General features: G+C 46.2%; 1 protein-coding gene and 1 pseudogene across 1 annotated transcript; both read left to right on the forward strand.

Moving 5' to 3' along the window:
- Nucleotides 1-2,088: 2,088 nt before the first annotated feature.
- On the forward strand, nt 2,089-21,374 carry LOC140387914 (guanylyl cyclase-activating protein 1-like). The gene is made up of 4 exons (XM_072471223.1): nt 2,089-2,333; nt 7,382-7,531; nt 13,037-13,127; nt 14,675-21,374. Exons 1-4 carry the CDS (start codon nt 2,136-2,138, stop codon nt 14,800-14,802), a joined length of 567 nt encoding a protein of 188 aa, XP_072327324.1. The 5' UTR covers nt 2,089-2,135; the 3' UTR covers nt 14,803-21,374.
- Nucleotides 19,015-19,229, forward strand: LOC140388688 (U2 spliceosomal RNA; annotated as a pseudogene).
- Nucleotides 21,375-25,826: the final 4,452 nt, after the last annotated feature.

Here is a 25,826-nt window from a genome sequence, read left to right on the forward strand (position 1 = left end):
ATAGAAATTTCTCAAGATCCTGTTGCGCAGGAGGGGGAGGAGTAATGAACATTGGAGAATAATTAACGGAGACCTGTGAAGGCGTAGCTAAATGTTCAGCAGATGATTGGGGGTAACAGTTTTGACTACCACCTTTAGCCTCCTCTCTCTAGGGATTTCACTGAAGTTCCTGTGGGAGTTGGGGGTAACTCTGTGGCGATTCCAGGCACATGTATTTTAATAGGTTTGTAATCTGTGTCATTCATCACAGTGATAAATCTACACTAGCAGCATCACCATCGTGCTCATGCTTACTTGTAAGTGACTACTTTCAGAGCGAGTGTTGATTGCAGGCTAGAGATAGATTATCTGTGTGTCCCTCAGCTGCATTTGGGAATCAACTAAGGCAGAAAAGGTGACAAAAAAAAAAATCTATTCTCTCTCCAGTACTCATATGTGAGCCATTGAGAACTGGTCATCAGTCTCTGTCAACCCTGGTCTTTGCTTGATTATTCTCTTGTCAGAGAGAAACATTTTCTTAAATCGACCGGAGTTATTTTGCCACCGTCTGCACTACCACCTTTTAGCCGAGGGGCAGGCGAATGGGGGTGATGTGTGAAGGCGCTGTTGTCCTGCCCTTTATTCCATATTTGTAAACTGCGTGCCTGTGGGGATACCAACTGCAACAACTTATATTTCTGTTGCACATTTGACCTCGTAAAATTGCCAAGATGCTTCACAGTAGTAAAAGCAGAAACTGACACCCAGCCAACAAATGAGATATTAAAAGGAGTTGCTGAAGCTTGGCGAAAGATCTCCCCTGATTACACCGCTAACTGATGGCCGTGTGGCGAACGATAGAACACTGGATCACCGTCTTTATACACTGATGCACTAAGCGTCAAGAACCACAAAGACATGTGAGACTTTAACCAAGACTTTAATACACTACATAGGAAGCTTACCTGACACAGACGACCCCAGACAAAATGGGTCCGGTCTCAGAAGTTGGTCTTATACTTAACTCCCGGGGGAGTGGCTAATGCGGAGCTCTCCGTGGTCAGGTCAGGTTACATACAGGTGACCGAACCTCTACAGAGCTACAGTACAATACACAGTACCATACACAGGATTACAGGGCCACGTTACACACAACTATTATATAACTATGTACAATGCTAGGGAAGTACAGTGGTGTATCACCACATACACTGACAGATTTTTATTTATAAAGCCACACGCTGTATCCCAGGCATCTGCAACCAATGGCAGCACCCACCGCCTGTATTCAATTAACTCCCGAATGGTATTCAAGTGTGAACAGTTATGGGCAACAATTTTACAGCAAACATTTCTTAGGAAGGTAAAGAGGAAACTGAGGGAGAGGAGCAAAGAGACCACCAGCTTCAAGGGAAAAAGTGAGAGTTAAGATTGTAAAGACCAAAATGTTCTCAGCCTTTCCGCTGCATATCAAGCAAGGGCCACCCTCGCAGTTTTGATGTTGGTTTGAAAGCTTGTTCGGAACAAAATGAGCAGGACCCCCCCCCCCCCCCCAGATCTTTATAATAAGCCCAGCCGGTCGGCCAACCATCCAAAGAAGGTGAAGTATTACATATTCACCTGGGTCAACTACTGGATTATCAACTCCGCCCTGGTGGCTTACGGTGTATACCTCCATAGAGAGCACACACACTCAGCTAAACCCATGGAGCAGTATTTGTATTCAAGACTAAAAAATGTCTGAAGAGATTGCTTTTGAAAGTGAATGTCAGTTCACGTGGGTGCGACTTGACTGGCCTGAGAAGCATAAGAAGGGGGTGACAGGGACAAAAAGAGAATGCCGGTGAGACAGAGTGCTTCCGAAAGTCAGAGTGAGCTGTCAGGTAAGTGCAGCTGATTAATGATGATTGCAGTGTGTCCTGAAGTGACTGTACCTTGGTGATAATCCAGACATGCCTCCCAGTCGGTTAGTATCATTTTATAAATATCTTGAGATCTTAAATCCATATCAGGGGAGATTAAAGCAGTTGATTGGCTAGAGCTGGGCTTAGCCCCCATTTAAATTGGCTGAGATGCTCAGAGGAGAGACAGACATACCTCAACGTTTCCAAGAGTGTCTGCTCGGGGAGAAGTTCAGTGTAGTAGCAACAGTTGTAATGGGAAACACGCAAAGCGCCACTGTGGATGACCTGCAGGCTGTGGAGCTCCACCACTGGTATAAGAAGTTCATGACAGAGTGCCCGTCAGGACAGCTGACTCTGCACGAGTTCAAACAGTTCTTTGGCCTTAAGGGATTGAACCAGGAAGCCAATGCCTACATTGAACAGATGTTTAAGACTTTTGACATGAACAAGGTAAGGAAAAGGCAAATCAAAGTGTTTTAGTAACTTTAACTTTAACGGTGAGATGGATGACAGAGAGAGGTGAAGTGTGTAATTAGACTGCGCACTGACCAGACATTCACCATGTGAGGAATAGTGAATAGTGAATGTGCGCCTATTTGCCAGAATGTGAATACACTTTACTACATAGACTGTTAATGTCTCTGCAGTCATCTCACTGCCAACACATTTCAGAACGGTTCTCTGAACTACTAATGGAGTGCAACAACAGCTTGTATTTCTCGAGCATATTGAACAATATAAAATATCCCAAGGCGCTTGAAAGAAATGCTATAAAGCAAAATTAGATACTGCGGGCTGGATTTTCACTACCAAGGCAGGTAGCTCGAGTCAGGAAATTTCTCAACAAGGCAGATCTGCCTCAGTTTAAAAAGCTCCATTAGACAATAATCTCCAGGGAGGTGGGGTGGATAGAGTCAGCACCATCGATCCCTGGAGATTGGTGAGTATTCAGGTGGACTGGTTAGGAGGTCCGTCTCAGTCCCCTGGGACTTAATTCCAGTTGTTTTAGAAGCTGTTAGGCCCCCTACCCCTCACCCACTGCCTCATCCCCATGCCAATCATTCACCCATGCCACATTCATGTCAGGTCATAGCCTGCAACTCCCATTTATGAAATCCATTTGAAGATTGTGAAGGCAGCAAGGTGGCACAGTGGTTAGCACTGCTGTCTCACGACGCCAGGGACCCGGGTTCGATTCCGACCTGAGGTGACTGTGTGGAGTTTGCACATTCTGCCCGTGTCTGTGTGGGTTTCCTCCGGGTGCCCTGGTTTCCTCCCACAGTCAAAAGGTGTGCAGGATAGGTGGATTGGGCATGCTAAATTGCCCCTTAGGGTAGGGTTGTAGGAATAGGGTGGGGAATAGGGCTGAGGTAGGATGGTCTTTCGAAGGGTCAGTGCAGACTTGATGGGCCGAATGGCCTCCTTCTGCACTGTAGGGATTCTATGATTAACTCCTCAACCGGCCATTCCATTATTAAAAACTCCTCTATAATTTAGGAGCCGCATCAAAAAATCTTTAACAGTCTCTTTAAACTGAAAACAGATTGTGAACTCAGAACCCTGCTAAGACTTTAGCTTCTGAAACTCAGCCAAGCATTAATAATTACATAATAAGAGTCATTGTGAAAAAAATTTAAATCTCTATTGAAACCGTGGAACAGGTGTGATGTTTTTTCAAACCTGCACCGGGTGGCCTGTCAATCGAAGCAATCCAACAGATGCTTATGCTTTCATTGTCACTGACAGTTTAAGTCTTTTCAAGTTTAAAGTGAATGGGTTTAAAAGGGTTTAGATCATTGATAGTAATCAACTATTTCCTGACAGATCTGATAGGTAAAAAGGCTATTTTAATATAAATATTAAGGCCCAGTTTTAATACCCATTGTAAAATGAGGATTTCAGCACTCATAACCTCAGGTCAAGGCAAAACACATAGCTTCAACAGAGGCACAAAAAGCCTGACACATGCATAAACTAACTGGAGATAAAAATAACATTTTCATTCAGCAAGATGAAAAAGCTATTGTTCTAATAAACATATTTTCAAAGACAGTTTGACATTAAGAAATGAGCGGCACCAGTCATCAGATCAAGGCCAAGTAAGCACCATAGCAATATGAAGGCACCATTGTCCACAATGTGGATAAAAGCAAAGTCAGCAGAAAACCAGTAGAAACCAGTCTTGATAAAAGCACAGAATCGCATTCCATAACATACACAAATATTCAAACATGAAACATTCAGAACTTATGTTGCACATTAAGGATTGACAGTTAACCATCGAATCAAATGTATTTTTAAAAAAATAAACATTTTATTGAGGTATTTTTTGGTATTATAACAACACAATAAACCATGTACATGAAACTATAAACATTGTGCAAAAGCCATCTCCCTCCCTTACAGGTCCCACCTTTATTAACCCCCCTACTCTAAGCTAAACTAACCCCCCCCCCCACTTCTGCTGACGATTAATTTTCCGCGAAGAAGTCGACGAACGGTTGCCCTAACAGTGACCCTCTCAAGGCAAACTTGATTTTCTCCAAACAGAGAAAGCTAGCCATGTTCGAAAGCCAGGTCTCCAACTTCGGGGACTTTGAATCCCTCCAAGCTAATAGTATCGGTCTCTGGGCTACCAGGGAAGCAAAGGCCAGAACGTCTGCCTCTTTCTCCTCCTGGATTCCCGGGTCTTCCGACACCCCGAAAATCGCCACCTCTGGACTCAGCGCCACCCTTGTTTTTAACACCGTGGACATGACGTCTGCAAACCCCCGACAAAATCCCCTAAGCTTCGGACATGCCCAGACCATGTGGACATAGTTTGCTGGTCCTCCTGCACATTTTGCACACCTGTCTTCCACCCCAAAGAACCTGCTCTCAGGGCCACTGTCATGTGAGCCCAGTGAACAACCTTAAATTGTATCAGGCTGAGCCTGGCACATGTTGCAGACGCGTTGACTCTACTCAACGTGTCCGCCCATAGACCATCCTCTATCTCTCCTCCCAGCTCCTCCTCCCACTTGCGCTTCCTGGTCTGCATCTCCTCTGACCCCATAAGTTCCTTGTAAATGTCCAAGACGCTCCCTTCTCCTACCCACCCTCTGGAAACTACCCTGTCCTGAATCCCCTTTAGCGGTAGGAGCGGGAAGGTTGACACCTGTTGAATCAAATGTATTTGATTCAAACCCAAAACAATTAAGACGACATGGAGGTGTAGATAGATGCCTAAAGTCTGATAAGATTCTCCTTAAACATGATGGTCCGTATGGCCATCTTTATCCAGGATCATCATGATATGTAAACAAACGTCATCTACCCTCCAAGAGCGTTTACATCTATTCCATAAATTTGTGACTCCCCCGCTGTGGGTTAAGCCCCTTGGAACAGCCAAAATGGAGTCTGTTTAAAGTCAGCACTGAATTCAAATAGCCCTGCTGAGTTTGTATCCCTTACCTGTGTCAAACAAAGTCCACTCCATTCTCCTGCCTGCAGAAATTGGATCTGTCAGAAATGGACGCAGGATTTCCGCATCAGGGCCCATCCCCGAGTCACATAAGACAATATTACGCCTGATGGTCAAAATCGTGATCCTGCAGTAGAGTTTTAAGGAGTGCTTAAAGGAGGAAAGCTAATGGAAGATGTTTGGGGAGGGATCTCCAAAGTTTCCGGCCTACATAGCTGATGACACAGCCATCAATCGTAGAGCAATTAAAATCTGGGATGCTCAAGAGGTCAGAATGTGGATTTCAGAGGGTTGTGGGACCAAAGGAGATTACAGAGATGGGCCCAGGGCATGGTGGATTTGAGAACAATAGTGACATTTTAAAAATCAATGCATTATGTGATCAGGAACCAATGTAGGTAAGCAAACACAGGGTTGATAGGGGAACAGGACTTAATGTGAGAAAGATCGTGGTAGCAAAACTTTAGATGATCTCAAGCTTACCAAGAATAGAATGTGGGAGGCCAACCACGAGGGTGTTAGAATAGTCAGGTCTAGTGGTAAGAAAGCCATGAATGAGGGTTTCAGCAGCAGATGAGTGAAGGTGGGGGCAAAGTTGGGCGATATAACAGAGACAGAAATAATTGATCTTCGTGATGGAGCAGATTTGCAGTTGGATACTTATCTAGGGTCAAAAGTAACACTGAGGTTACAAACAGCATGAACCAATGACCTGGGCATACACAGAGCAGAGGTTTCCCAGGTTACTTTTCCACATGCAAAAACGACCCATGGGACCACAGTGTGTCGATAGCTTTACCGCAAGAGAAATTTGCCTCAAAGAGATTTATATGTCAATCTCACTTCTCCTTATTTTACTGAGCAATCCATACAAAAGGGATCAGTCCACAATGTAGAGCAACAAGTGCAGAATCAAAGGCCACTTCAGGATCCTAAGTGAAGAGCTATGGTTTACACCGCAGGGCACCAGGTATAGGATTGGGGTTGCCAAGAGCCTGGTTGAATGGATGTTCTATGAAATTCTGCTCTTCAGAATGAGGTACAGTTACAAAAACCAAAAAAAGTTAGGTACTGAAGTGAAATACTGTTGGATGGATGGATAGGTAGACCTCCAAATTTGGTGTACAGAGGTGAGGCTGAACGGTGGAATTTTATCTGGAGGCTGAATTAAGAGGCCTCTATAATTTAGGGAGCATCCATATAGGTAGGCCTCATCTGAAGTACTGCTTTCAGTTCTGGACATCATCCAGGAGGAAGGATGTGAAGGCTTTGGGGATGGTACAGAGGAAATGCACAATAATTATTCCAGGCATAAAGAATTGTAGCTGTGAGATAGATTGGGACTGTTTTACTTGGAGAAAAGAAAGCCGAGAGGAGACGTGATAGAGCTATTCAAGATCCCGAGGGGTATGAACAGGGTAAATGCTCTCTGAAGAGAGCATCAAGAACTAGAGGGTACAGATTCAAAAAGAGGAGAAGTGATGTGAAGAAGAATGTTTTCAACCAGAAGGTGTTGGAGTCTGGAATTAACTTCCTGTGAGGGTGGTGGATGCAGGTTCAATTGAGGTATTCAAAATCGAAATGGATTGCGATCTGAAAAGAAAGAATGTGCAATCTTGTGGGGATAAGGCAGGGGTGTGGGATTAGGTAAAATGCTCTTTCAGAGAGTCAGTGCAGACCCGAATGGTCTCCTTCTGCACTGTAAAGATTCTACGATAATTGCCCAGGATCCAGTTACAGTGGTACTTGGCTTTACACTCCAGTTTTAGTGGCTGTGTTTTTGGTGCACATTCTCAGCCTGCCCAAAAATAGGACACTTAACATGGGAGGGAGAAATCCTGGCAACTCCACCCATTCATCAACCCTTTCAACCAAACATTGAACACTGGCATTTCTAGATCTTCGGGCTACAGGATTCTGAAGGTACACTTCCTCATCACCAAAAGCCCATTTCTGGAGAAACCTTCCCCCTGAACTTAGCTGGAATCAGGGTTAGGGAACTTAGCGCTGATCGCTTTCTGTTTGCTGGTTGCAGGACGGATACATTGACTTCATGGAATATGTGGCTGCTCTTAGCTTAGTCCTCCGAGGTAAAATGGAACAGAAACTGCGCTGGTACTTCAAGCTCTATGACGTGGATGGCAATGGCTGTATCGACAGGCATGAATTACTCAACATAATTAAGGTAAGAAGCCACCGGTGTGTCCAGGAGGATTTTCACCAATGAACATATTCCTGTATTAAGATTGCAGGAGGCAGTGAGGATGGCTGACTGCTGCTCTTATGATGTGAACAACAAGTGGATTCCATAGAATATACATCATAGAAAGAGGCTATTGGGCCCAGTGTGTCTGTGTTGGAGTTTATACCCCAGAACAAGTGTTTCTTCTCATTCTATCTACCTCATCTCACCCTTTCAACATATCTTTCTGTTCATTTTTCTCTCATATTCTTGCCAAGTTTCCTTTTAAAAGCACCTGAGCTGTGGTAGCTGGGTCCAAATTCTAACCATGCACTGAATAAAGAAAATACTCTTTATTTCCCTATTAGATTGATGACTGACCATCTTGGCACTTTTGTGTCGATTCTTATTTACATTATCTTGTCTCCTTCAGGCTCTATTTGTGGGACTGAGCTCAGAGCTAGAAGAGTTGATAAAATTAACAAGTGACAGTGGAGACTGGAAGAAATAGTTTTCTCACAGGGAGTAGGCGATGTGGTATTGTATCAACGTGTCTCAGTTGATAGCATTCTCCCTCAGTCAGAAGGTTGCCGGTTCAAAATCAGTTCCAGGACGTGAGCTGACATTCTAGTGCTGCACTCCGGGAAGGCTGGGCTGTCAGGGCTGCTCCTGCTAGGGTACTATTTATACATTAAAATGAAGACCGTTTCTCCCTGATTAGATGGACATTGAAGATCCCATTGTTCTACTGGAAGAACAATGGGGAGTCTCCCAATGTCCTGACCTGTATCCTTCCCTCAGCCACCTGGCTAAGTTAGATTGTTGGTTCAGAAAGTTTCCACCTTCACCTACATAACAGAGACTGTGCTAAAGTAACTTTTATTCATTCATGCATGGGTTAACATTTATTGTCCATCCCTAATTCTTATTTCGATTATCTTTTCTCCTTCACTCCCTGTTTGTGGGACTGAGCTCAGAGCTAGAAGAGCTTGAGGTGATGGTGAGCTGCCTTCTTGAACCGCAGCAGTCCATGTGGTGTGGTGACTTGGAAATATATCGCCGTTCCCTCACTGTCGCTGGATCAAAATCCTGGAACTCCCTAACAATACTATGGGGGATAGTATTGTTAGGGAGTTCCAGGATTTTGATCCAGCGACAGTGAGGGGACGGCGATATATTTCCAAGTCAGGATGGTGTTAGCTTAGAGGGAGACTTGCGGGTGGTGGTGTTCCCGTGCATCTGCTGCCCTTGGTCTTCTAGGTGGTAGAGGCTGTGGACGTGCAAGATGCTGTCGGAGGAGCCTTGATGAGTTGCAGTAATGCATCTTGTAGATGGTACACACTACTGCCACCGCGTCGGTGATGAAGGGAGTGAATATGGTAGAGGGAGTGCCAATTAAGCGGGCTGCTTTGTCCTGGATGCTGTTGAGCTTCTTGAGCATTGTTGGAGCTGCACTCATCCAGGCATGTTGAGACTATTCAATTACACCCGACTTGTGCCTTGTATGTGGTGGATGGATTTTTGGGAGTCAGGAGTTGAGTTACTCTTCATAGAATTCCCAACTTTTGACCTGCTCTTGTAGCCACAGTATTTATGTGGCGAGTCCAGTTCAATTTCTGGTCAGTGGTAACGTCTATGATGTTGATGGTAATTCCATTCGGCGCTGGAAATGCCATTAAATATCAAGAGATGATGGTTAGATTCACTCATGTTGGAGATGGTCATTGCCTGGCACTTGTATGGCACAAATGTTACTTGCCACTTATCAGTCCAAGTCGGAATGTTGTCCAGATCTTGCTGTATAGAACACAAACTGCTTCATATCTGAGGAATCATAAATGGTGCTGAACGTTGTGCAGTCATCAGTGAACATTTCCACTTCTGGCCTTATGATGGAAGGAAGGTCATTGATGAAGTAGCAGTAGGTGTTTGTGACGAGGACACTATCCTGAGGAATTCCTGCAGTGATGTCCTCGAACTGAAATGATTCACTTCAAACAATCACAACCATCTTCCTTTGTGCCAGATGTGACACCAACTAGTGGAGGGTTTACGCCCCGATTCCCATCGACTCCAGTTGTGCGAGGGCTCTTTGATGCCACACTCAGTCAAATGCTGCCTTGATGTCAAGGGCAGTCACTCTCACCTCACCTCTGGAATTCAGCTCTTTTTTTATAAATGTTTTTTTATTGAATTTTTGAACATGGTATATTTTGCCTTTATGTACACAGGATATGATATATAGGCATCCGTTTGTGCCGGCGAGGCACTTCCAGGGGGCAATCCTTGAATGGGTCTCGTGCCGGTGTTGCTCCTCGCTTCTTCCGGCCGGATTTTGCCGCCGTTGTCCTCTCGTGCTCACTTCCGCTTCAGCCGGCCCTCCTGTCCTCCACCTGTATTATCCTATTTCTCTGTTCCCGTGGATGTCAAGTTGGTTAACGTTTCCCTGCCTCCCCACCTACCTCCCTGGCTCTCTATTGTTCCCTGTCTCTTCCCCCCCCCCCCGTGGTTCGCCTTCCCTTCCTCTTAGACTGAGTTGTCCCCCCCCCTCTCCCGGTCTATCTCCCCCTCTCATGCTTTGGCTGCTTTCCCCTGGTTCCTGGCTACCTGGCTATTCTTCTGCTTGAACAAGTCCCGGAACAATCGGTCGTCTGACCCTTGGATGGCGAATTTGATTTTCTCCATTTGGAGAGATTCCGAGAGGTCGGACAGCCAGTCTGCAGCTTTGGGTGGTGCTGCTGACCGCCAGCCGAACAGGATTCTACGGCGGGCGATCAGGGAGGCAAAGGCAAGGGCGTCCGCCCTCCTCCCCAGGAATAGATCTGACTGGTCTGAAACCCCGAAGACCGCCACTTTCGTGCATGGCTCCACCCTCACCCCCACCACCTTCGACATTGCCTCGAAGAAGGCAGCCCAGTACTCCACAAGTCTGGGGCAAGACCAGAACATGTGGGCGTGGTTGGCCGGATCTCCTTGGCACCGTTCACATCTATCCTCCACCCCCGGGAAGAACCTACTCATACGGGTTCTTGTTAAGTGGACTCTATGTACCACTTTTAGTTGCGTCAGGCTGAGCCTTGCGCAGGTGGAGGTTCTACCAGCCGGTCGTCCATGTCGCTAGTTTCCTCTCTTTAATATGCTTGCGTCCAGTAACTCTTCCAGTAATGTCTGTTGTGGCGGTTGTGGTTAAGTCCTTGTCTCCTTTCGTAGGAAGTTTCTGAGTTGCAGGTGCCTTAGCTCGTTCCCCCTGGCTAGCTGGAATTTCTCCGTCAGTTCGTCCAGTGTTGCGACCCTGCCGTCGGTGTATAGGTCCCTGACTGTCAAGTGTCCCCTCCTTTTGAAGGTGGCGTCAGTCAATGCTGGTATGAACCTATGGTTGTTACAGATGGGAGCTTTGTCCGACATTTTGGTCAGGCCAAATTGTTGCCGTAGCTGGTTCCAGGACTGGAGGGTGGCTATCACCACGGGCTGCTGGAGTGTTTTTTGAGTGGGGATGGGAGTGCCGCCATGGCGAGGGCCTGGAGGGAGGTCCCCATGCAGGAGGCCTCTTCCACGCGCACCCACTCGGCTTCTGGCTCCTTGATCCATCCCCTTATTCGTTGGCCGTCGCCGCCCAGTGGTAAAGTTGTAGGTTTGGGAGGGCAAGCCCCCCCCTGGATTTTGTTTTTTGTAAGACCTTCTTTGGGATCCTAGCATTCTTCCCCCCCCCCGCCCCCCCCATACGAACACCATGATTAGTTTGTCTAATGTTTTGAAAAAGGCCTTGGGGATGTAGATCGGGATGGATCTGAATAGGAAGAGGTACCTGGGCAGCACGTTCATTTTGATCGTCTGGACTCTCCCCGCGAGGGAGAGTGGGAGTGTGTTCCATCTTTGCAGGTCCTTTTTTACTTCCTCTGTCAGACTGGTGAGGTTCCATTTGTGGATCCCTTTCCAGTCATGGGCTATTTGGATCCCCAGGTAGCGGAATTTGTGTCGGGCTTGTTTAAACGGCAGTCCCGTTAGGGCTGCCCCACCTACTTGTGGATGTACCGGGAAGATCTCGCTTTTGCTCATGTTGAGTTTGTAGCCCGAGAAGGCGCCAAACTCTTTCAGGAGCGCGATGATTCCATTCATGCTGCTTTGTGGGTCCGAGATGTAGAGGAGCAGGTCATCTGCATAGAGTGAGACTCTGTGCTCTCTGCCGCCCCTTCGGATCCCCCTCCAGCTTTTTGCTGCTCTGAGCACGATTGCTAGTGGTTCGATCGCTAGAGCGAACAGCAGCGGAGACAGTGGGCATCCTTGTCTGGTGCCCCTGTGCAGCTGGAAGTATCGGGAGTTGGTATTGTTGGTCCGTACGCTCGCCATGGGAGCGTTGTATCGGAGTTTTATCCAGGAGGTGAATCCTGTTCCAAGCCCGAACAACTCCAGTACCTCTATGAGGTATTTCCATTCGACTCTGTCAGAGGCCTTTTCTGCATCTAGGGAGACGATCACCTCTGGTGTTCTCTCCCCGGAGGGTGTCATTATTACATTCAGCAGGCACCTGATGTTGGAGGTAAGCTGTCTACCTTTGACAAAGCCCGTCTGGTCTTCTGCGACCACCTCTGGCACGCAGTCTTCTAGCCTTTTGGCTAGAATCCTGGCCAGTATTTTGGCGTCTGCGTTCAGTAGTGAGATGGGTCTGTATGACCCACATTCCGTTGGGTCTTTATCTTTCTTAGGTATAAGCAAAATTGAGGCCTGTGCTAGCGTGGGTGGCAGTGTGCCCTTGGCCAGCGAGTCTGTGAACATCTCCCGCAGGTGCGGGGCCAGTGCTGTCGCAAATTGTTTTGTAGAAGTCCGCCGGGAATCTGTCCGGTCCCGGTGCCTTCCCCGGAATTCAGCTCTTTTGACCATATTTGAACCAATGCTGTAATGAGGTCAGGAGCTGAGTGACTCTGGCAGAACCCAAACTGAGCACTACTGAATAGGTTATTGCTAAGCAAGTGCCGCTTGATAGCACTGTTGATGACCCATTCCACCACTTTACTGATGATCAAAAGTAGTCTGATGGGGCTGTAATTAGCCGGGTTGAATTTGTCCTGTTTCTGTGGATGGGATATACTTGGGCATTGCTCCACATTGCTGGGTACATGCCAGTGTTGGAGGTGAGCTAGTTCAACTTGGCTAGAAAAGTTCTAGAATACAAGACTTCAGCACTATTTCCAAAATGTTGTCAGGGCCCGTGGCGTTTATAGTCTCCAGTGCCTTCTAGCCAAACTCTATGTGAAAACATTTCTTCCAACTCCACCCTTCATTCTTCCAGCAATGATCCTCTGTCTGTGCCCTCTTGATATGATTTTCTAACTATTAGGAGCAACCTTACACGCTTTAACCTCTCAAGACCCTTTTTTGAATCCCTGAATTAGGCAACTCTCCATCCCACCTCATCTTCCCCTGTTCTGTTTTTAAATCTTTCTTAATAACTACAGCCTCTTGCTTCCGCTATCTCTGTGGATCATTGATTTGCATCGTTTTGTATCCCAGGCTATTCGTGCCATTAATGGTTGTGACCAGGACATATCAGCGGAAGAGTTCACAAATCAGGTCTTTGACAGTATTGATATCAATGGAGATGGTGAGTAGGTTTTTCCTTTTTATGTTCAGTCTTTTCTGACCTGATCCTCTCCTCAATCGAACGCCACAAGCACTGATTGTCAACTGTATCATCGTTTCATGTGTGAGCATGAATCATGACTGCTGACATGACTGCTCTAGTCATTGCAGTGAGCCCAATCCTCTTATTCACCGGACAGCAAGAGACAGACTCCTCCAGCAGTTGTGGCTAAACAGCGAACCAAAGCTGGCACCAATTCCAGCACTTCTATCCCTGTACCAGTTGAGATTAGTCAACCCATGAAGATTAAGGCTCATACCTGATCCATGCGACTCACTGTTATAACTAGCCAAGAAATCAGAGCTGGCCCTCTCCCTTCATCCCATTATTGACGGCTGTGCCTTCAGGTGGCTAGTGGTGGCTGAATTCAGAACATTGGGGATTCAAATCCCCACTACAGAGAATTGACCACAAAATCTAAGGTAACATTTTAATACAGTGCTGAAGGAGTGCTGCCATGTCAGAGGTGTCGTTTTATGGATGAGATGTTAAACCGCTCTGTGTTCTTGGGTGGAACTTAAAAGATCCCATCCAGAATATCAAAAAAGAGCTGAGCATTTCTCCCCAGTGTCCTGGTCAACCTTCATCTCTCAACTAACATCAAATTAACTGGTCATTTTTGGGGAGCTTACTATGCCTAAATTGGTTGCTGCAGTTCTTATGTTATAACAGCAATTCAAAAGTACTTCATTGGCTAGAAATGCTTTGGGACAACTTGAGAATGTGAAAGACAATTTATATGTATGTGTAAGCCAAGACTAATTGCTCCATCATTAGTGGCCAGGCCTTCAGCCGTCTGGGCCCTAATATCTGGAATTCCTTCCTTAAACCTCTCCGAATCCCCATCTGTCTCTCTAAGAAGTTCTTTTAAACCTACCTCTTTAACCAAGTTATTGGTCATCTGCTGTATAAATCACAATTTTGCTTTATAGTTTTCCTGTAATTGACTTTGTTTCATTAAAGCCACTATATAAATATAAGTTGTTGTTGAAGTAGTCATTTCTTCTTCGTTGTCCAAGTTAAATCACTTGTTTCTCTCAGTTTGCCAACACCTTTCATTTCATAGATTTCATAGAATTTACAGTGCAGTAGGAGGCCATTCGGCCCATCGAGTCTGCACCGGCTCTTGGAAAGAGCACCCTATCCGAGGTCCACACCTCTACCCTATCCCCATAACCCAGTAACCCCACCCAACACTACTGGCAATTTTGGACACTAAGGGCAATTTATCATGGCCAATCCACCTAACCTGCACATCTTTGGACTGTGGGAGGAAACCGGAGCACCCGGAGGAAACCCATGCACACACTGGGAGGATGTGCAGACTCCGCACAGACAGTGACCCAAGCCGGAATATAACCTGGGACCCTGGAGCTGTGAAGCAATTGTGCTATCCACAAGGCTACCGTGCTGCCCCTTGCTGAATGCCTTCTTCACTGCCCTGTCCACATGCGATTCATTATCTGTAGAGCTGAATTATTTTCCCTTTGGCTATGTTTTGTTTGCAGGGGAACTTTCTCTTGAAGAGTTTGTTGAAGGAGCAAAGAAAGACAAACAGTTTTCTGATGTGATGATGAATAGTCTGGATCTCACTCATATTGTTACCATGATCCATAACCGAAGATGCAGTATGTAAAATGGAGGAAATGGGCGGAATATCAGACAAGCACCAAAATATCATCCAGAACCTATTATTTGGTCACATGGAAAACACACACACACACACACAGAGCATCACAGAATTTCACTTGAACTTTACTCTTAAATTCACAATTGGACTTGGAATAAAAAACACTTACTCCAGCACTGGTGAAATGATTATTCTTCAAAATTGAAAAGCATTCTGTTACCCTATGAAAAGAATCATCCAGTTACAGTTTGCTTTGTGACTCGGGCATTGAGGAAGCCACCTTGCAGGAGCCCTTGTTTGGAATTCTGGGTCTGCTGGTTGACAGTTGGAAGCAGTGCCTCCATCCTTGACCATCAGTAAGGATGATGGGATGAGAGGACATTGTGGAACTGGAGCTCAGACAGAGCAGTTGAAGCAATTTCAATAATCTTGGAATAGGTGGTTATGCCTCAACCGGTATTAATCACTTCTGTGTCTGTAAAACTGTTACCCCCTTAATGGCTAACATGGCTGTACAGCAGCGCCACCTGTAAAGTTAGACACATTCCAGTTTGGCGAGTGAGGGAAGAGCCCTTTATCTATACCTCACTCAGCTACAAGCACACACTTATTCCTTTAAAGCAAAGAATTTATTGTACTGGATTTATTATGTTAAAAAAAAAACATACTTTCTGTAAATTCAATTGTTTTTATCCACTCTGACAGAGGTGGATGAATTTAGCAACATTTACTGAATGTAATAATACTACTGCAATTTTGTAAGGGCCCCGAAGAATCCAGCACAAGTTTTAAGGATACAAAATAATAACGTTTATTTACTATAACAATATCTACATAACAGTGGCAGTAACTTCCCTTGCCACCTTCTCCTTCCTCCTGGTTCCTGGACTGGCCAGCTTATTTATAATAGGAGTTTCTCCGCCCCCCTCATTGGGGAAGTTCATACTCCCATAGGATTGTGGGATAGTCATTAGTCCCCAGCCAATCGTCAGTAGGCAGGTTATAACATGCAATTAATCCACAAATTAATTCATCGACACATTCAGGTTTGAGTATGTCCCGGTGGTTGAACTTAAGTTTTAAGTGATGCTCATTGCATGCTTTGTAACTGCACCCTGTACTTTAAGCCATGTTGGAGGGAAATCAGGATTTAAAAAACATGGACATGTTTGAAATATTTTTGGGACTCTGTAATCAAGGAGTTTTATAAGGCCAACACACCTCTCAAAATCATCAGTGCGTGCGGGCTTCTTAATGGCATTAATTTTGTATATAAATCCGCTAAGTGAAGTCAGTCCCCAGTTTGTTACTTGATGACTGACCTCCTCCTCAGTTTATGTGACCAAATCCCTCCATTTATGTGATTGACTCACTTAGTTTATGTGCCTTTGGAGCATTTAGAGGAGGGACATCTACGTGGTATCCTGCTGTGCAGTGCTGCCTACTTTACATATCGATAAAAAATCTTTGAGTACAGTCATTGTCATGGTTGATTAGGAAAATCCGAGAGGAAATTTCCAGTGGAAGTTTTAATGAACAGTCTCCATGAACCCTTGTCCTGTCTGTACTCTTTCAGATGTTGATAGACCTGCTATTGTATATGTAGATTTATATTTGGCACTTAAATCATGATGCAAAGCAAGGGATCAATGAACAGTGAAAGAAAATAAAACCAACCTGAGAACATCTGAATGAAAGCAACTGCTGGACTGAACTAAAATGACAAAGTGCTTCAGGATCTACAGCAAAGCTTGCTGATATTAAGGCTACATCTTGAGCCATACATTGGTGCAGCCATCATTATGGACAGGTTGATGGGATTGTGAATCAAAGAATCACTGGTATATGTACCGAGTGTAAAGAATCCCAGCCTCCATTGATGAGTCAGCCCCTCTATGTCCCGCTAATGGGTCAGGCCAGCCAGTCAATTATCAGGAGCACTACGGTAAATTAATTAATCAATTAAATCAAATGATCTGACGGACAAATTAAAGGTGCAGCCCCTTAAAGGGACACTGCCTGAAACAAAAAGCAATCACAAATGAAGCTTAAAACATCAAATCAAAATGTCATTTAGGGGGTTGATAAGGCACCCCAGTCCCCGTGGTGTCCACCAGGCATGGAAGACCTCAACGCCACTGGTAGACACCACGTGCTCCCTCTCTCGGGACACCCGGCAGCAAATGTAGCTGCGGTAGAGGGGCAGACAGCTGGGTCGGATGACCCCCCTCTGTTGCCCATTGCCTGGCTCTGTTCTTTGCAAGTTTAGCCAGGCCCAGAGGTACTGCAGGCACGCTGGGCTGATCAATTAATAGAAGAGAATTTGCATTGATGTAGCTCCTTTCATGACCTCAGCCAATTAAGTACTTTTAAAATGTAGTCACTATCATGAAGTGTTGTCAGTTCCAAGCTCTCGGCATCAAATGTACATCCTCGTAATGTCAATTTAAGTCGAAAAAAATCCACTTTCCTTCCCTCGCACTCAACTCGTTCTCGATCCATGGAACTAAAATCTGGAGACGTATAAAATGGGCTGCCAATTTTAGAATTACACAAAGTTTGAGGGGGTACAGATCAGGGTTTAAACAGGAGTTGAAGTTTGCCCATGTTTAATTTAGCAGTGCTGCCATGTATTCATGTTGTTCTTCGAGGGAACAGGGTCACTTTAAGAGTTTGATCACGTGACGTACTGATGATGACTTTGGAAGTTTGGACGGGTGAACAGTCAAGCTATTCCAGCAGCCTGTGTGACACCTTCTCAAATAAAGCTCTTGTGTGATTGTACCTTTGTGGTCTGCAAACTTCTCTTTAAAAATACCACAAATAAAACCGACAACAAGGAGATCGGAATCCACATTGCAAACACCTGAGAAAGAACTCCAGAAAACTTATCGAGTAAGAAAAATTGTCCATCCATGTGCAGACACCTGATAAGGACGAAGAAGCTAAAAAAACATTGCTGCACCAAAGCTGACAAAAGGGCTGCTGAATAAAAGCAACAACCATTGAAAGAACTAAAATTTAAACAAAGATTTCAGTGAAAACAACTTCAAAAGGGAGGCTGCCATGTGCTCTGCTCGGAACATTCTGGAACAGAGTCAAGTGCTCCCTCTACTGTGAGTAGCAAGTAAAGTAATAAATTAATTGCGAGCAAGATAAAAGAACAGGCTGAGTTTAGGATTACCTTGTCTGAAAGAAAAAGGAGCGAGGTAGTGCTAAAACCTTTGTGGTACATTTAAACCTTCCCATAGTAAAAATGATGAGTTTTTGGGACATATGATGAAAACACTGAGCACTGGAGCTCATAGACTGGAATATTCAAATACTTTGTCCATACTAACAACATTTTGGCAGACTTTCCTGAGTACAATGGGGGAAGAACCATCGACCTTCTGCGAAATCAGGTGCAACCAGAAAAACCAGGCTCAAAAACCTACGGTACAATTGTGGCGATATTGCAAGGCCACCTCTCACCGAAACTCTTGGTCATTGTCGAGAGGCTCCAGTAGCATAAACGTAACCAGCAAGAAGGTAAATTAATCATGCAATTCGTAGTTACTTTAAAGAAATTAACTGAACATTGTGAATTTGGAGATGTCTTGAATGGCACCATTAGAGAAAGCCGTGTGTGGGCTAAGATGCAAAACTATCCAAGAAAGGCTGATAACAGAAAGCAATGTATACCTAAAGAAGGCATTTGAAGTCATGATCTCGATGGAACTAGCAGCTAAGAAAGTGCAATAATTAAGCTCGAGCTGTAAAGTCCATGAGGTATTGGCTGAAACCCGAACACCGACACAGGTTCAAACTTGTCATCGATAAACAAAAACTGAGCACACAGCAACTGATTGCTGGAGTAAAGGTGGAAAATTCAAAAATTGTGGTTAAAAAAGGGCTCAGCGAACTTGCTCGTTGAAGTAACAAACACCAAGTTTCAAACAAGAATTATAAAAAGGAAGATCCAAATACATCAAGTAAAAAATTGAAGAGAGACGTGTCCACATGATACAAAACGGGCGCGAAAAAGGAGCAGCGTCGCAGTCAGATGGCCAACTGTCCTTGAACGTGCTAGCCATTGTGGACACAATCAACTGTTACTGGGCCGCTCCTTTACTGGATGCACAACCGTTGAGAATGGAGGTGGGCACTTGTGTAGCCATTTCTTTGGTACCAGAAACTGTTTACCAAATATTTAAAAGCCGATCTGGGCTGGTATAAATTGCTTCTCAGCCTTTTGGCTAAGATTAAGTGTAGGATCAGGCCCTGGAGCAGGTGCAATGCCGGTTCTTGCCAGTTCAGATCATGTATGTCTCTCTTGTGGGGAACATGAATTGGCTTCAATTTAAATTGTTTTTTGAAGCACGGAGATGGAGTAAGGACTTGCCCTGTCCACTCTGCGCATTGGCTTTGTAACTTTGAGAAAGGAATCTTTTTTATTTTAAATGGCTATATTCTGTGGTGGTGTAGTATGAGGAATGGTTGTATGAAAGAGCAAGCACCTAGCATTTCAGACAATAAAAATTTTAATTAAAAAAACAAACAAACTTTAGTTTACCAAGAGAAACTATGACCTATCACCTTGAAACCCTCAAAGATAACCCTCAAACCTATACCATGGAAATAGAACCGTTAAAGGGCCATCTTGAGGTAAATGTGCAGCTAAATGGACAGACTGCAGACTTGCCCCTGTATGTCGTTAAAGGTGACTGTCCAGCCCTAACAGGGAGAACCTGGCTGGAGAAAATCAAGTTAAACTGTGTGGTGATATGCATCACTGTAGGTACACAAGGGGCTAACGTAGATACACCAGAACTAAATAAACACTAGAGACATCATGACACACAGACATTCAACGAATAGGTCAGTAAGATAGGACACGACCAATGGGCAGTCAAGACACACCCAGAGGTGACACTACCACAAGGGGGCTTCTCAAATAAAAGGACAGGGCACCCATGCTCTTGCTTTTTCCATAGGCGACACTCAGAGAGACAGGGGCAGATCAGGAAGCATCACACCCACCGCATGGATTAGAGCAGGCTGGTTAGTTAGATTGAGTTACTATAGCAAGATCAGCAGGAGAGTCAAACTCAAGTAGGAGAATTGTTAAAGGTTCAATAAATGTATTAAACCTATCTCCAAGTCTGAACCTTCCTTTGTCAGAGCATACATCAAGGAAGCAGCTTATGCTACATGAGGAAGCATAATACAACATTGTTCCACAAGTGCCTGTTGAATCCATATAGTTCAACTCAACAAATCCGTGACTACCAGCAACAGCACCCAGGCAAGATGTTCGAGATTCAGGTTCCTCAGCAGCTCGGCGATGATTCTAGTGAACCGGACATGACTCCAGACAGGGAGCGCCGAGGAACTAGAGACGGCATGCTCAATGAAACAACAGATGCAACAAAGGACACTGACACAAGTAACTTTGTGAAGGACTCGAATTCTCCACTCTGTGTGGTCATTGAGCACAGCAAACACAACAACAAAACCTACAAACACAACAACAAAGACAACAACAAGAAGCGTACCAAAGGCACCAACGTCAACAACAAGCACGTCAAAAACAACAACACTGTCACAACAACTGGTACGACATGGTACAACTCTGCAAATGCAGGACAATGTAATAGCACAGCTAACACTGGCAAGAGTACAGCCATACCATGGCGTGACAGCAAATCTCACCAAACCAAATTTGCTCCACTGCAAACCAGCAAACCAGCTTTCAAGGCACATAAGTTTGCTCCACGCAGATAAGTTTGCTCCACTATGAACAAGCAACCCAGCTTTCAAGGCAGATGACATACTGCATCAATATCGCAATTATAAGAAACAGTCCAGGCCGGACGACACAGATGACATACTACATCGCTACCACAAGCACAGAAAAAGAAAGAGTCCAAATCAGACAATGAAGTGATTTGACCACTTCTTGGTTCCTTAAGCACAGGGACACTGACGGCATTCACAAGGAAATGACAACATCAACATCGACACTTCAATAACAAAACAAGAAAGCCACTCGACCATATTAATTCATGAACTTTGGACTCATACATATTAGTTGGTATTGTATAATCATCACGGTCATCATGATTTGTACATGTCATCACTTATCTACCTATTTTGTTCAATTTTCTTTAACCATGTCCAGAATATATGTAACACGAAAAAAGGGGGGATGTGGTGATATGCATCACTGTAAATACACAATGTGTTAATGTAGATACACTAGAACTAAATAAACACTAGAGGGAGCACCAGACACATCATGATACACAGACATTCAACCAATAGGTCAGTAAGATAGGACACGACCAATGGGCAGTCAAGACACACCCAGAGGTGACACTATCACAAGTGGGCTACCCATATAAAAGGACAGGGCACACATGCTCTTTCTCTTTCCATAGGCGACACTCAGAGAGACAGAGGCAGATCAGGAAGCATCACACCCACCGCATGGATTGGAGCAGACTGGTTAGTTAGATTGAGTTACTATAGCAAGATCAGGAGAGTCGAACTCAAGGAGGAGAATTGTTAACTGTTCAATAAATGTGTTAAACCTGTCTCCAAGTCTGAACCTTCCTTTGTCAGAGTGTACATCAAGGAAGCAGCTTATGCTACATGAGGAAGCATAACACTTCAAACTGAGCCTATGTGAATTTCATGTCAGAATTTGAATCAGGTCGACTAATTGGGCGGCACAGTAGCACAGTGAGTAGCACTGTTGCTTCACAGCTCCAGGGTCCTGGATTCGATTCCCGGCTTGGGTCACTGTCTGTGTGGAGTCTGCACGTTCTCCCCATGTCAGCGTGGGTTTCCTCCGGGTGCTCCAGTTTCCTCCCACAAATCCCAAAAGACGTGCTGTTAGGTAATTTGGAGATTCTGAATTCTCCCTCAGTGTACCTGAACAGGCGCCAGAATGTGGCGACAAGGGGCTTTTCACAGTAATATCATTGCAGTGTTAATGTAAGCCTACTTGTGACAATAAAGATTATTATAAAGATTTGGTAGGGGAACGCCCCGCCGATGCTGCTATAAAGATTTGGTAGGGGAACCCCCCGCCGATGCTGCTATAAAGATTTGGTTGGGGAACGCCCCGCCGAGGCTGCTATAAAGATTTGGTAGGGGAACCCCCCGCCGAGGCTGCTATAAAGATTTGGTTGGGGAACGCCCCGCCGAGGCTGCTATAAAGATTTGGTAGGGGAACCCCCCGCCGAGGCTGCTATAAAGATTTGGTAGGGGAACGCCCCGCCGAGGCTGCTATAAAGATTTGGTAGGGAACGCCCCGCCGAGGCTGCTGTAAAGATTTGGTAGGGCACACCAGCCGAGGCTGCTATAAAGATTTGGTAGGGGAGACCCCCCTCCGAGGCTGCTATAAAGATTTGGTAGGGGAACGCCCGCCGAGGCTGCTATAGAGATTTGGTAGGGGAACCCCCCACTGAGGCTGCGATAAAGATTTGGTTGGGGAACGCCCCGCCGAGGCTGCTGTAAAGATTTGGTAGGGGAACGCCCCGCCGAGGCTGCGATAAAGATTTGGTAGGGGAATGCCCCGCCGAGGCTGCTGTAAAGATTTGGTAGGGAACACCTGCCGAGGCTGCTGTAAAGATTTGGTAGGGGAACGCCCCCGCCGAGGCTGCTGTAAAGATTTGGTAGGGGAACGCCCCGCCGAGGCTGCGATAAAGATTTGGTAGGGGAACGCCCCGCCGAGGCTGCTATAAAGATTTGGTAGGGGAACGCCCCCGCCGAGGCTGCTGTAAAGATTTGGTAGGGGAACGCCCCGCCGAGGCTGCTGTAAAGATTTGGTAGGGGAACGCCCCGCCGAGGCTGCTGTAAAGATTTGGTAGGGGAACGCCCCGCCGAGGCTGCGATAAAGATTTGGTAGGGGAACGCCCCGCCGAGGCTGCTGTAAAGATTTGGTAGGGAACACCCGCCGAGGCTGCTGTAAAGATTTGGTAGGGAACACCCGCCGAGGCTGCTATAAAGATTTGGTAGGGAACGCCCCGCCGAGGCTGCTATAAAGATTTGGTAGGGAACACCCGCCGAGGCTGCTATAAAGATTTGGTAGGGGAACGCCCCGCCGAGGCTGCTGTAAAGATTTGGTAGGGAAAGCCCCGCCGAGGCTGCTGTAAAGATTTGGTAGGGAACACCCGCCGAGGCTGCTATAAAGATTTGGTAGGGAACGCCCCGCCGAGGCTGCTGTAAAGATTTGGTAGGGGAAAGCCCCGCCGAGGCTGCTGTAAAGATTTGGTAGGGAAAGCCCCGCCGAGGCTGCTGTAAAGATTTGGTAGGGAACGCCCCGCCGAGGCTGCTGTAAAGATTTGGTAGGGGAAAGCCCCGCCGAGGCTGCTGTAAAGATTTGGTAGGGGAAAGCCCCGCCGAGGCTGCTGTAAAGATTTGGTAGGGGAACCCCCCGCCGAGGCTGCTGTAAAGATTTGGTAGGGAACACCCGCCGAGGCTGCGGTAAAGATTTGGTAGGGAAAGCCCCGCGGAGGCTGCTGTAAAGATTTGGTAGGGGAAAGCCCCGCCGAGGCTGCTGTAAAGATTTGGTAGGGGAACGCCCCGCCGAGGCTGCTATAAAGATTTGGTTGGGGAACGCCCCGCCGAGGCTGCTATAAAGATTTGGTAGGGGAACGCCCCGCCGAGGCTGCTGTAAAGATTTGGTAGGGAACGCCCCGCCGAGGCTGCTATAAAGATTTGGTAGGGAATGTCCCGCCGAGGCTGCTATAAAGATTTGGTAGGGAATGTCCCGCCGAGGCTGCTATAAAGATTTGGTAGGGGAACGCCCCGCCGAGGCTGCTATAAAGATTTGGTAGGGGAACGCCCCGCCGAGGCTGCTATAAAGATTTGGTAGGGGAACGCCCCGCCGAGGATGCTATAGAGATTTGGTAGGGGAACCCCCCGCCGAGGCTGCTCTAAAGATTTGGTTGGGGAACACCCCGCCGAGGCTGCTATAAAGATTTGGTAGGGAATGTCCCGCCGAGGCTGCTGTAAAGATTTGGTAGGGGAACGCCCCGCCGAGGCTGCTGTAAAGATTTGGTAGGGAACGCCCCGCCGAGGCTGCTGTAAAGATTTGGTAGGGAACGCCCCGCCGAGGCTGCTATAAAGATTTGGTAGGGGAACGCCCGCCGAGGCTGCTATAAAGATTTGGTAGGGGAACGCCCCGCCGAGGCTGCTCTAAAGATTTGGTAGGGGAACGCCCCCCCCCCCGAGGCTGCTGTAAAGATTTGGTAGGGGATCCCCCCGCTGAGGCTGCTATAAAGATTTGGTAGGGGAACCCCCCGCCGAGGCTGCTATAAAGATTTGGTAGGGGAGCGCCCCGCCGAGGCTGCTATAAAGATTTGGTAGGGAACGCCCCGCCGAGGCTGCTGTAAAGATTTGGTAGGGGAACCCCCCCGCCGAGGTTGCTATAAAGATTTGGTAGGGGAACGCCCCTCGGAGGCTGCTATAAAGATTTGGTAGGGGAACGCCCCCCCGCTGAGGCTGCTGTAAAGATTTGGTAGGGGAACGCCCCGCCGAGGCTGCTATAAAGATTTGGTAGGGGATCGCCCCGCCGAGGCTGCTATAAAGATTTGGTAGGGAACACCCGCCGAGGCTGCTATAAAGATTTGGTAGGGGAACGCCCCGCCGAGGCTGCTATCGAGATTTGGTAGGGGAACGTCCCGCCGAGGCTGCTATCGAGATTTGGTAGGGGAACGTCCCGCCGAGGCTGCTATAAAGATTTGGTAGGGGAACCCTCCGCCGAGGCTGCTATAAAGATTTGGTAGGGGAGACCCCCCACCGAGGCTGCTATAAAGATTTGGTAGGGAACGTCCCGCCGAGGCTGCTATAAAGATTTGGTAGGGGAACCCCCCGCCGAGGCTGCACTTACCTTAATTTCCACTCTTCAATGCAGGAAGAGATGATGTCATGTTCCCCAACCCGACCACCGGAACCCCCCTCAACACCTCAACTTAATGTTGGGGAATCCTCGAGCTCCCGGCATCCCACCTCATAAGGGCAGGGCACCCCTGGGTCCGATCGCTGGCATGGGTACATTGCCACCTCGGCACTGCTGTCCGGCAGGTCCACCTGGACACCCTGGTCGTGCCAGGCTGGCACCCGGGATCCAGATCGTGACATTCGCGAGATCCTATTGAATCTCGCAAGTCGTGCACGATGTGGCCGTTAAATCGCGGCCCATGTGTAGGAAAGATAAGGAAATTGGTAATGGTGGAAAAATAGAAATAACACACAGAATGAAAGATAAAGTAATTAATACTCAGCATTGATTTCAAAAGGAAAAGTCTTGTTTGAGCGACTTTTCAGAATTCTTTGAAGAAGTGACAGAGAGTAGATAACGATGATGTAGTAGATGGAATATATTTGGAAAAGGACCACATAAAGCTTGCCGAATAATGTCAGAACATAGATTAGAGCGAAGCAACAGAATGGATTGCTAGCCAGCTGCAAGACAGAAAGCAAAGACTAGGGGTCACGAGTAATTATTCAGGCTGGCAGAAGGCTCCACAAAGATCAAGATTGAAAAGTAGGAAAGTAATGCTGACATTGCATAGAACCATGGTTAGAACACACTTGGAGTACTGTTTCCATTTCTGGTCACTATCCAGTATAAAGTAAATTGATGCACTAAAAAGGATGCAAAGAAAGATTGATGATACAGGAATACAAGATATAGCTGTGGAGGAAAACCAAACTGAGTCCCTCTTTTCTTGATAAGTGGTTGAGGGTGATTTAAAATTATATCGGTGGTGATTTTGGTTTTCCCATTTACGCGCTTTAGATCTAAGTTCAGTTTCTTTGTCCCATTACCATCTCTTAAAGATCACCAATTGAATAGTAACCAGGAGATTAGATAAGGAATTCAGAGGAAACTTAAACTGAGATAGTAGTGAGGATGTATGGGTTGAAGGGAATAATACAGATGCGTTTAAGAGGAAGGTAGATATGCATAAATGAGGGAGAAGGTAATAGAGGGTTGTATTGATAGAATTAGAAAACAAAATATGCGAGGAGGC

The sequence above is a fragment of the Scyliorhinus torazame genome, chromosome 13 (genome assembly GCF_047496885.1).
Source record: "Scyliorhinus torazame isolate Kashiwa2021f chromosome 13, sScyTor2.1, whole genome shotgun sequence".
In the NCBI taxonomy this organism is placed as follows: Eukaryota; Metazoa; Chordata; class Chondrichthyes; order Carcharhiniformes; family Scyliorhinidae; genus Scyliorhinus; species Scyliorhinus torazame.

Coding starts and splice junctions, on each gene's coding strand:
- LOC140387914 (XM_072471223.1), top strand. CDS start 2,136: ATGGGAAACACGCAAAGCGCCACTGTGGATGACCTGCAGGCTGTGGAG. Junction 7,532..13,036: donor AATTACTCAACATAATTAAG/GTAAGAAGCCAC, acceptor TTTGTATCCCAG/GCTATTCGTGCCATTAATGG. Junction 13,128..14,674: donor TATTGATATCAATGGAGATG/GTGAGTAGGTTT, acceptor TTTTGTTTGCAG/GGGAACTTTCTCTTGAAGAG.